The sequence below is a fragment of the Clarias gariepinus genome, chromosome 22 (genome assembly GCF_024256425.1).
Source record: "Clarias gariepinus isolate MV-2021 ecotype Netherlands chromosome 22, CGAR_prim_01v2, whole genome shotgun sequence".
Lineage (NCBI taxonomy): Eukaryota > Metazoa > Chordata > Actinopteri > Siluriformes > Clariidae > Clarias > Clarias gariepinus.
Window position 1 is genome coordinate 7912306 of NC_071121.1, and position 12398 is coordinate 7924703.

Sequence of the window (12398 nt, forward strand, 5' to 3'; positions counted from 1 at the left end):
CTATTAAAGAGATTCAATCGATAAAATGTGTGATCCTAAAACAGCAAAAAAAAAAAAACACAATTCCACTGTCGTAAGCAATAAGAATATTCCAGTGCATTATCAAGTTTATGAATTTAATTTGTCTGTCAAGGTATAAATGATCAATAGCATTGCACATATTGATGTGGTGTATAAACTTCTTGAAGGTTCGATACCGCATCCCTTTGTAATCCATTAACCTCTCCCTGGAGTTCAGGCCAGGCTCAGATTTATAGGGCCTGCTGTAATAAATGCACTTTTACATCATTTAGTGTCTTATGGGAACAGCAGTGCATTTTTACCCAGAAAGCTTCCTCCTTTCGTTTGGAAGATTGGGACAACTTATGGTCACCCATCTGGCCGCTCAACTATATCTTGGTGAACACTTAAGCAGGCAGAGGAGTTAAAACACCAAGGCCAGACTGAAGCTGCTTATTCAGATGTCCGAGGTGTCTGTCTGACTGATTCTGGCCGGAGGTAGGAGCTTTAACCTCATCAGTGGTGCTGTGCTAAACGGGGAGCCCTCCATAGGGCAGCGTATTGATGTGGCCTGAACTCCATTGTTCTCCTGAACTGAGCACTCAGCAGGTTAGAAGCCTGAGTGTCTCCTCGGATCAATGCGGTGGTTGTTAGTCCTTTTTTTCCCCAGGAGGGCCAGCACTGAAGGGTTGGGCTCACAGTGCCGTCTCCATGTGCAGGGATTAACATAAAGACACTTCCTATGAAACCTTTAACTGGGAAGTGGATTTCACCTCTGACCTAGATATCACAGGATTATGCTCCAGACAATGCTAATCTACATAGGTCTCAGGAATGGTAAGATACCCAAGAGGTTAAACACATGACATAATTTGATCAAGGCCTGGCTGTATAAATTACTGTATAAGTTGGTTCTCTTCATAGAAATGAGTTCTGTATTTTGCATGTTTTGCAGCACTGCAAAAGCACAATTAATTAAAAAGAAAAAGCTTAATAGACTGTGTAACAGAGTAAGCCCCTCCACATTCCCCGTAGCTTTGCATAAGAAAGGTCGGGGCTAATACTACAGAGATGGAATGGACTTCCTGCTTCCCCCTCAGATAGCTTGAGAACTGGCTGTGTGGGAGGAAGCCTGTTTGATGTTGTGCACATATGGGTCCAGGCCTTTGGAGCACCACTGGGTGTCCAACACTCAAAGGGAATTCTCTGATGGACAGATATTATTTCACACTGCTGGATCCTTGCACTCTTTCCTGTACTTTTTCAGGCCTTTTCTGATACTCCTGGGGCCAGGGGTAGCTCAGTGGTTAAGGCATTGGACTATGGTTTGGAAGATCCCAGGTTCAAACCCCACAACCACCAAGTTGCCACTGTTGGACCCTTGAGCAAGTCCCTTAACCCTCAACTGCTCAGATGTATAATGAGATAAAAATGTAAGTCGCTCTGGATAAGAGCGTCTGCCAAATGCCTAAATGTAAATATTCCCAATCTAGACTTCCAGTTTAGAGCAAATAAAGATTCGCCTCCAGGATTAAATTTGTATGCCCAGGTACCACTGTAATATGTATATATACTTATATGGACTTAAAAGTAAAGGCCTGTACTGGATATTCATAAATTGCCCTTAGAAAAATTTTAGTAAAAGAACTTTCTCAAAACTATCGAGGTGTGTATGCTTAAGCTTGTCCAACCAAGGTCACTGAAGTTCTTAATGGCAGAAATCCACTACAGAGGTCCTAAATACTGTATATGGTCGTTCAATCATTCATCTTCAGTATTTGCATCATCTTGCTAGGTGTAAGGTGAATCCAAGGCATATGCCAGAAGCATGTATATGGGTATAAGGCAGGAGGAATGCACCCTAAAGGTGTCACCGCTGCATTGACAGGACACCATACACTCAGAAGAATTTAATGTACCTAGTCCTACTTCAGGCATTTTCTTAGAATATGGGAAGAAACCATCATCCAGAGGTAACCCATGATTACATGTGGACCTTAGCAGTATTTTGAGCTTAGGATCAAGATTGGAGTTATATGGCACCAGTACAGATGGTACCTTGCATCTTCAGCTAGTTGAGGAGGCTCACATCTTTCTATTTGAGATCACTTGAAGTTCCCCTTTGTCTGGGTTCAGCTTGGAACAAATATGACACTACTTTACTAATAGGGTGTTTGGTCTCTGGTGTTATAGTGGTTTAGTTATTGGCAGCTTGGTAAAAAAAAAAAAAAAAAAAAAGGTATTAGGCTGAGAAGAAATAGAGGAGGACAAGGAGGTGGTGGTGGGGGCTGAAAAACAGAAATAAGGGGGACAAAAACAATAACCGGCTGTAAAAGGAAAATAAATCTCAAGGGAGCTGAGAGGGTCTGGAAGTGGTAATACTGGAGACAATATTTATGAATTGGCCTGTAATGAGCCATCAGTGGCATGGCGGATATGAGAGCATGGCGAGAGAAAAATGCCCTTGTCCTGCAGTGGTGGCGAGAGCAGCGCTACTATTGTGAGCAGAATGGATTATCCAGAGGTGCCTGTCAGCGTGGGGAGAAACCAGGACTGTAGGCAGTAGCAGGGCAACAGGTGCAAGCCTTGCCAGAGCTTGCAAATTAGACAAATCGTATAGAACCATCATATGCGTGCAGCACCTGAAGCATGCCAGAGGCCTGGAGGAAGAGAAAGAAAGGGAAGGGAGGGGGACTCGAACAGCCCTGGCTTCATCTTTCCTAATTCTCTGTGGCTTTCTTTATCATTCATGCAAATACAGAGGCTGCTCTCCCATGTGTCTGCGCTGCACTGGATCATCGCGACAAGCTCAGAACAGCCCACAGCTGATAAGACACTGCTCTTTTACAGCACTGCTTTTAACTCGAAGCATTTACAGTTTATGCCTTAATTAAGATGACGAACACCACTACCAACTGCCTGCCTGTTGCACTACCTGTGTAATTACACCAAGCTCAGTGTATCTTGCTCTTAATGACTATAGAATAAGTCAAATGTTTTGATGCCTGGAGAGCTAACCACGTCTTCTCGCCTTGCTGGAGCGGTGCTCGGTTATTAGAGTGTTTATCGAGGCATGATGTTGTGTGTTGGGATGTGTTACTTCACAAGACGAGAGATTCTTCAGACAGAGGAAATGTTTGGTCTTCCCAAGGTTTCCTAATCTCCTGAATTTCTTTTATTTCGCAGGTTCTAAGGTAATGTGGGGGGACAAAACTTGACTGACCTTGACTACTTGGCTTGGGTTTTATTTGGCATGAAATACAATCCAAACTTTCTAACCTTTAATGAGATGATATTAAAAAGCAAACAATCCCAACCCCTTTCCCAACCTCCCCCTTGATGGATTTCTAGACTCTTCTTTTGGAAAGACTGCATCACTAACAAAATGCCTTCGGTAACAAAAACCCCAGTCATTGGTGCACAATTGCTATTATTAGCATCATCTGAATCTTCCCAACCTCCACTTCTTCCATGCTGCAAATGTCACATGTCTGATGTAGTGGGTATTAAATTACAGCGTTTTAAGTGAGCGCAGAGAGGAAGGCTGTGTGTTATCAACCACCATAATGTGAAAGATTACCACCATCCCCGTCCCACCTGTTTTCACTCTCCTTTTCACACAGGGTGCAGCTGTGCCACCAAACACGGCATTTTAACGTCTCTCTCTCTCCTTATTTAGCTCGGGCCTCTGCGCAAGGATGCATTTGGAGATTGTCATTCCCTTTGGCTCATATAGTGGGTATTAGTGGTGTCAGAAAAGGCGAGAGGTTTGGGGAAGAGGGGGGGGGGGTAGAAGGTGGGAGCAGGGTTGTGGAGCAAGGGCAGAACTTGTAAACATCTTTGTGAATGGCAGAAGGCCGGCTCGGTGCCCTCTGTCCTCCTGTTACAGCCATGCTTTTAGACTGAGATAAATGGGCAGGGATGTTGAAGCTGGCTTGGGATTCTGCAGTGCATTACCTTAATACTGTGCTGCATGTTTGTTTTCCTCATTTCCACAATGAGTGCTGTTTTGATTCTATCAGCGTGTGCGCTCTGGTTTGTCTCTGCTTGCATTTCCTGACTAAGAAGGTAATGCATATGGGAATTATGGCATTATGTGGAAAATTTGGGCTTATTGAGGCAGGTTATGGTTCGGATTTATTTCGCCCGAGTTAAGCTGTTGAATAATGTGTCTGTCGAACACAATTACATCGTTCATTTCACTTCCAATACAACCGTTTCGGGCCATTCTGGCACTATTGCGCATTTTCATCTCTTTATTGTTTTCTCCATTTAAACTAATTTGATTAAATTTCAACAATGTACATCTTGCGACTCTCTCCGTTCACAAGTGCCAAACGGCCTCTGCTTTATGGCTCTGTCGCAGGCTGTCAGGTCTGTGCTCCTGCCATGATCACAGCACTACAGCCTCATCACACCATTTCAGTTCATTCTCAAGCCAGTCTGCTCGGCTTCCCCCGCTACCAATCCATCCAGTTCTCTGCGGAATCATGCCAAATTAACCCAATTTATAGGATAGCACTTCAGAATCTCTTCCTTTGCCAAGAAATCACACCCAGCCTCCATATGTGTGTGTGGGAAAATGTGTGCCCACAGAAGCAGCATTTGGCTCCTCTTGAGTCCATTGCCTTGTTGCTCCCAGCTTCCTTTCTTCCAGAGACGGCTGCTCGGTTTTAAGCAAACTACTTCAAATGTAATGGCTCCCTGGCTGGGTGCCAACTCAAGTAAAAAAAAAAAAAAAAAAAAAAGTGTTTTTTTTAGTTTGCCACTTGCAGCTTTGTTAGCTTGTATTACAGTACAATAAATACACACCAGAAATGGTGCATGTTTTCTTTTGCGCGCACACACACACACATACATACATATAAATAAAATATTAATATATACAGTCATGTACACAAGTTAGTACACCCTCTTTTAAGTTTGCACAGCTCTCTTAAGGTCCTGCCACACTTGGGATGACAGGTTCATAACAAAATCTTGATTCCTTTATTGTTCAGCCATTCTGATGTAGATCTCCTGGTGTGCTTCGGATCATTGTCCTCTTGCATGACACGATTTTGACCAAGCTTTAGCTGTCGGACAGACAGCCTCACATTTGCCTCTAGAATAATCTGGTAACCAGAGGAGTTCATGGTCAATTTATTGAATGCAAGGTGCCGAGGTCCTGTGGATGCAAAACAAGCCCAAATCATTACCCCTCTACCGCCGTGCTTGACAGTGGGTATGAGGTGTTGGCTGTTTGGTTTTCCCCAAACACGGCACTGGGCACTAAGGCCAACCAATTCTGCTTTGGTCTCATCTTGTCCGTAGATGCCTTGTGCTTTGTTTAAATGCAGTTTTGCAAACTTCAGCTGTGCTTCCATGTTCTTTTTAGACAGAAGCGTCTTTCTCCTGGCAACCCTACCAATGAAACTGTGCTTGTTTAGTCTTCTTCTAATTGTGCTGTCAGGGACTTAAACATTTACTATGCTTAGTGAAGCCTGTAGTGTCCGACATGTAGCTTTTCTTTCTTTGCATGTCTCTGAGCATTGCATGGTGTAACTTTGGGGTGAATCTGTTGGGACGTCTACTCCTGGGATGATTGGGACCTGTCTAGAATGCTTTCCACTGCACCCCGGTTGATAATCAATTAGTCAAGGGCTGATGATTAGCACCATCTGGATACAACTTACCCTCTTAAATCCTGTCAAGGCAGGAAGGGGCTGCTTATTTTTGCCCACAAATTTCTGTCCACAAATCAGTACAAAAAAAAACATTTCTGGTTTCCAAACATTATTTTTCAAGCAAAAATCAAAAACCAGCATATTATGTAAAAGGCAACTTTTCATAGTTGTATGCATAAAAAAATAGAATGCAAGACCCAGAAGCTCTCTTTTTGTTTATTTATTTTTTTAATAAAAAGTTGTCTTTTACATAATATGCTGCTTTCTTTGATGGCCTATAAATAGTTTCCTGTAAGATACACATACACCCATATATGCAAAATTGGTTATCTTCGATATAACCACTTCTCCCTCTTAATAAAAATATGTCTTGGAGAGTTTTTGAAAATATATCCGTGTGCCATATCGCAAGTGACTGCTTCTCCGAATAAAATTCTTCCCCGTTTAATGCACAGCTGCGCGGCTTCAAGCTCAAGCCTGTGCGATTTTGACAGCTGGGCTTTTGGTTAGCATTAAGCTCACACAGCGATGAAATTATCCCACTCTGGATGAGGATTTTGGTTACATATTTGCCAGAAAGCCAGCGAACAAAAGTTTGTCATTTGCTCAGCGGAGTAATGTTTAACCTACAATTATGTGGTGTTCTAATTACAAAGCTAAACCTATTTGTCCTGAAGTCTCTCATTTAGACTATACACATATTGAAACAATATCCTCTGATTTATATTGTGTCAACAGAGGAGAGAAAGAGAGAGAGAGGGAGAGAGAGAGAGAGAGATGAAGAGAGAGAGAGGAGAAGCATTCGTACACGGCTGGCACGTGACACTGATTCCAATAAAGTCTTATAAATGTTAAATTGTTTGAATGTTTGTCCAATTCGCTTCCCCCTTTAGGGGTCTTGGAACTTAATTTTTTTTTTTAACCCAGATACAAACAGAACAGCTGCTACCAAAGGCCTGCTCATGGATCCTTTTTTTAAATCAATGACGGAATATATCCTGAAATACAGCCCTGTGAGAGTCCAACAATAAATATATGAAGAAAGCCTTACGGTTATAGTAACGTACACTAGTTGTCCTTGTTGTTGTTGTTGTTGTTTTTTATCATGTTTGCAAAATATGAACAAATCGTATTAACTTATGTACATACATTTTCATTTAATTTGACAAAAAGTATGTGTATTTTCTTTAAAAGTAACTCTTTGGGTGTCTATCAATTTGCTTGTATATGTTATTATTAATAATTTATATGCAGGGCATTCAAGTCAAACCGGGACTTTGGTTATGAGAGTGAAAACTCTTTTTCTCTATATAATCCCCTGCTAACTAATACACTTATCCCAGAGTTTTCATCAAGGTAGAAAGTTTTCTCAGTACTTTAGAACCATGCTTCGTGTACTGTATGATCTTTATTAATTACCCAAACATGTGGACATGTTCAGAGCAAAGACATGACTGTACTGTATGGAGGATGTCCCACCCAGCTGAGTTCCTGTAATGTGCAAGTGGTGCGGTACGAAAAATAAGGTTGTACATTCTCCTTGCAAAAGGCGCAACCATCTTTATTGATCAAACCCGGCAGTTTTTGCTTTGTTTTGTTTTTTATTAAAAGAAAGAGCAGTTAAAGGAGTTCCTGGGAGGCTAGTGTTTCATTGACATGAAGGAGGCAGTCTGATCATGATTTCTGCGTACTGGGAAAACTTTATACCTTGATGGTATCCATGCAATTGTGAAAACGCTGGGATAAGTGCATCAGTGTAGCAGGGGTTATATAGAGAAATAAAAGGAGTTTCAATCAAAATATTCCTGATTTTGACGTGAACACGCGTCGCCATTACAGCTAATTCACAAGGATTTGTATAGTCAAAGTTGCACAAACAAAAACTATTTTAAAGCCTGTGATTATAACCAGTATGGTTCAGTTTTCAGTAGCGAGATGTTTATTTAGCATTTGTGAAAGGAGTCTCCGATTTCAGTTTGACTTCATACCAGTTGAAGGTTTTTTGTTATTCTTTGAAAAAGGACAACATGGGAAATTCTTTAGCATGAAACACCTCAAGGCAGAAGTTTGGCGGGAGGGATTACGCCAATGACAGACAAGGAGCAAACTTGTATTGTGGAAGCTAATTGTGACCGTAAACTGCAAAAGCACTTTGTGGGTGTTGGCAAATTCTTGTGGAATCCTTTAAGGATTTTGCTGTTATGTGAAAACAATCATTGCATTAGTAAGGGTGTTAGGGTTTTGTCATTAATTCTTTTTTTCTCTAACAGCAAACATTATTGTTGTAGCTTATTCCGAGTGAATGCACTAATAAGCACATCGTTTCATCGAGTGCATTTGCATTGCCCAGTAGGAAAGCTGCATTGGTATGATTCGTAGACCATCGCACGTAGGCTTAGGAAATCCTGAAGAGGTGTGTTGAAATGAAAAATAAATATAGGCATGTTGGGTACATGGCAAGAGCACAGGTCAGTTTTTTATTTCAATTTTTTATGATTTAATGGCTCGAGCCGAGTTGTACTGTAGAAGGGAAGGAATGGAAAGGATTAGACTTATGGACTTTGGATCTTTGTTGCCAGAAAGAGAGACAGTAAAAGTTCTGACACACTGTAATATTTGGGATGTTCTAGATGAACAGTAGAGATTTGAATGCTTTATAGAGCAGCAGTACACTCAAACACTGTGGATTTAGCAGAACATTGTGTGTTTATGTTTGATTTATTTAAAACAAAAAGAATAAAAAGATTGACCTTTTATTAATGCGTCGTGCAAAACGGTTAAATGACTCATTCGTACTTTGTTTCCGTATACGGCTGTCACATACGTTAGCCCATCGTCGTAAACAGCTGCCTCAGCTAAAAACATGTTTTAGCTGAACTGATTGGGGTGCGAGGTGAAGAATAGAGGCCACTTCATCTGCGCTGGTGTCATGTGGTGCCGCTGCAGCTCTAGACATATGTACTGTGCACCTGTCATGGGTTTCAGGCCCGATTGTTCCTCTTTAAACCTTACATACCAGAGTGTAGGCTGTAAAGAGCCAGTTACAGAGTGCACACACACACACACACGCACACACACACACACACACACACGATTATGCACAATGCTGAGAAAACAAAAAAGAACAATGCAAAAATTCGCAAAAAGCCTCAGGATATAGAAAATAAAATGATTTAGGAATGCTTTCCAGAACTGTTCTAAAAACGTAAATAAATAAATAAAAATCGTAAAAGCCGTCGTTTTTTAAAAAACACATTGTGAAAAGGATGCGTAACTATAAGAGCTCCAGCACTCGTTGAGATGCTCGCTTTAACATTTATCGATAGTGTTTCTGCTACACTGCTCACATTCCCAGAACCATGACTCCTTGTGGAGACGAATCCATTAAAACACGCGCGTCTTAGAAAAACAAAAACGGTGAATATCTTGAGACATCATCTGTTTTTTAAAAAAGGTTTTTTTTTTTTGTGTTTTTTTTCCCTAAAGTTAAGTAAACGGAACATCAGGTAACAATCAGAGTGTAACAGATTCCATCATGCTCTTATTTGTCGACCAGAAGAAAAAAAAAAAGAAAGAAAAGTCAACGAATACACAGAAACCATGCGGGCAAAAATAATTACACCCTTGCTGAGAACCAAATGATTGCATGTCAATATATAAAGCTACAGAATAGGCTGTTTTTCTCATCACAGTAACACAGGCTGTGTGAGCTGACATAAATCCTAACTCCAATTTCTCAATGTTGTTTTCTTTTTTTTAAGCCTCGTAACCACAGAGATCAGGGCTGAGTTTCCTCAAAATAATCATAGCGCTAAAGATCATGGTTAAATGTGTCTCTCATCTGTCTCTCTCGCTCTCTCTTTTGCTTTAAGTGAAGCTGATCTCTCTTTCATCTCTGCATGAAGTCACTTTTGTTAAAATTTTTGTTATTTTTATGGTCTTTATGTTTTTCTGCACTTAAGACCCGCCTTCCGCTAACTTTTTTATTTTTAATAGAAATCTTTATTTTCTAGCCTTTAACCAACCATATGCTTGTACATCCCTTAAATATTATCTATGTCTATGCTGTTTACATGTGCATGCATTTATTTGTTTCTTGTTCATTTTGTACGAATTGGGTGTTCAAGTCAAACTGGGACTTTTGACTGCGCAGAATGACGGAGCACACTTCTCACTTACTCTCTATATCGCTTATCCTGTACAGAGTCATGGGAAGCCTGTAGCCTCCTATCCCAGGGTACGGGGTACGTCCCGAACAGAGTACAAATGCATCGCAGGGCACACAAGCGCGCGCACACACACTACAGGTAATTTGGAAACCTGATTAGCCCAACCTGCGTGTCTTTAGACTGTGGGAGGAAACTGCAGTACCTGGAGGAAACCCACCACACAGGGAGAACATACAAACTTCACACTTTCACACACACACACAGACCCGAGGCCGGACTCGAACCCCTTGACCCTAAAAGTGCGAGACCGCAGTGCTAACCACTACACCACTTGTGGTTGGTTCACTAGTGTTGTTTGAATCCCATCAAAGTACAAAAGTTGAACATCTGAAACCTCCTGGCCCCTCAGGAATTCCTTTAATGGCCCGAATGTGGAAATGTCTCAGAACGATGTCAAGACTGTACAGGGGATGTGACAATAACGCCCAGCCATGTAATGTGGAAGTGGTGCAGCGGGCAGTATAAGGTTGCGGATTCTTCTGTAAACTGTTTGCACTATTCGAATGTTTTACTACTAAGAGTCTCAGAACTGTACTGAGCTTGTACAGTCAATCAGTATTTGCATTAAAAATGTACAAAAAAAAATGTCCTATGTAAATAGTTTTTTATTATTATTGCACTAAATGGTATACAGTAAAATATTACTTAAGCATATGTCTTGAATTAATTTCATAACTTACAGTATCATTTTAAGGTTAAGTTTTTTTTTTTTTTGTATAACTGCATTTTCATACTAAATCATATCTCGTGAGTCGCATATTGCTTTTTAGTCAGCAGAATTATAAACCTTTCTGCTTCTTTTCCAAAGTAATTTCCCCCTCGCACGTTATAAAAAGCAGACCTAATCCATTTACACCGCGCTCTTCTCTTTATTTCTGTGATTAAAACAGTAAAATGAGCTGTCACTTCAGCGACAGACGATGCCGCGTGCGGAGGTTGCTTCCGTCTGTGTGTGTGTCTGTGTGTGTGTGTTTTTTCTCTCTCCCTTTTTTCATAATATAATTTTCTCCCTTTATTATTATATATTTTTTCCAGGATTATATACAGCATGCCAGCTGGCAGACAGATGGTGGTGACTTCGCTCGTTTTTATTTAAAGAAACACCCTGAAGGCAGAGGAGGGGAGACGAGGGAACAGCTGGAGCAGGACCGAATCAGCCTGGTGAGGAAAAAGAACCGGTTCTGTATTAACCTGCACCACATGATCATCATTTTGACCCTAGATGTTAGTGTGCACATGTAGCTATTTTGGATCATGCTCTAGAGTTTCTGAAAGAAGAAGAAGAAGTGTGTGTGTGTGTGTGTGTATGTGTCAATGCAGTGAGAGCAGGCCTTACCACAGGCCCTGCCACTCACAGCAGGGGGGCTTTGAGTGTGTGTGTGTGTGTGTATGTGTGTGTGCCCAATAGCTACTCGGCATTCTGGGAAAGCCATGCGTAACCCCACAGCTCAACTTAAACCACAGCAAGCAAAATACGTCTGGTTAAAACACACACACACACATACACACACACACTTTTCGGCACGTTTGACTTGTAATAATTAGATTTCCTTTATTCTGTTTTTTTTTTTTTTTTTTTTTTTTTTTACAAATCCTGCTATTTTACACACATAAAATGTATTCAAGTGCACAGTATCATCTCCCAGCCAAAGAGCCGTTTCTTTCTTTCTTTTTTTTTTTCACATTTTGTGTCTTTTTATTTTTGTCATTTTTAATCAGGAAACATCGAGAGTGGACATGAACCGAGTCCAGCTTGAGCACTTGAGAGCAGAGAGCCTGTCAAGAGATGCATGCTGGAATACAAGTGAACAATAAACTCTGTTAAATAAAACAAAACATAGCACACACACACGCACACGCACAAAAAAAAAAATTGAGAAAAAAAAAAACCTGAATTACAGATGGTATTAAATAAATCAACCATGAACCAGATGTACATCGTCCCTGTATTTAAAATACGATTTCCTAATGCAGAAGTAAAACGGGAGCGTCACTGTTTCAGTGCTGCACTGATCAGTTCAAAGAGTTTTCACCACCAAGAGATCTCTATGGGAAAACCGAAAAAAATACAAATAAATCAAAGTTAATAAAAATCACACACATGAGCAAACTATTCTTATTCTTTCAATAATTAACCATTTATTCTTTATTTCTGCAGTTTTTTATCCGTTTTTCTTTTTAAATGAAGCTTTTAATCAAAGAGCATTTTGTTCATATATAGTTTTTTTGTACAGAAGAAAATACTATACAACCTTTTTTTTTCCCTCCTGCAACAATATTTTGAAGATAATCATCTACACATTTAATTACCTAATATTATGATAGTTCTTTCAAAGCCGTGTTTAAGAAATGATTAATTGTAATTTCCTCGCTTCAGTTTTCCTCTTTTTTTCTCCCCCCACTCTTCTTCTTCTTCTTCTTCTTTTCCACTACACAGTCACTCATTTTCTGCTGAAGCCAGGCAAACAAAATTCATTGTTTTGTTTTGTTTTTTTCTTTCTTT

The 12398-nt window shown here is 40.4% G+C and overlaps 1 protein-coding gene across 1 annotated transcript in view; it reads left to right on the top strand.

Annotated features, from left to right (window-relative positions):
* Positions 1-12086, top strand: part of pex14 (peroxisomal biogenesis factor 14) — a 114148-nt gene extending 102062 nt beyond the window's left edge. The window contains exons 10-11 of the mRNA XM_053482695.1: positions 10931-11056; positions 11615-12086. Coding sequence (XP_053338670.1) covers positions 10931-11056; positions 11615-11710 — 222 coding nt within the window. The 3' untranslated portion in view covers positions 11711-12086. The remainder of the gene's footprint in view (positions 1-10930; positions 11057-11614) is intronic.
* The last annotated feature ends 312 nt before the right edge of the window (positions 12087-12398 follow it).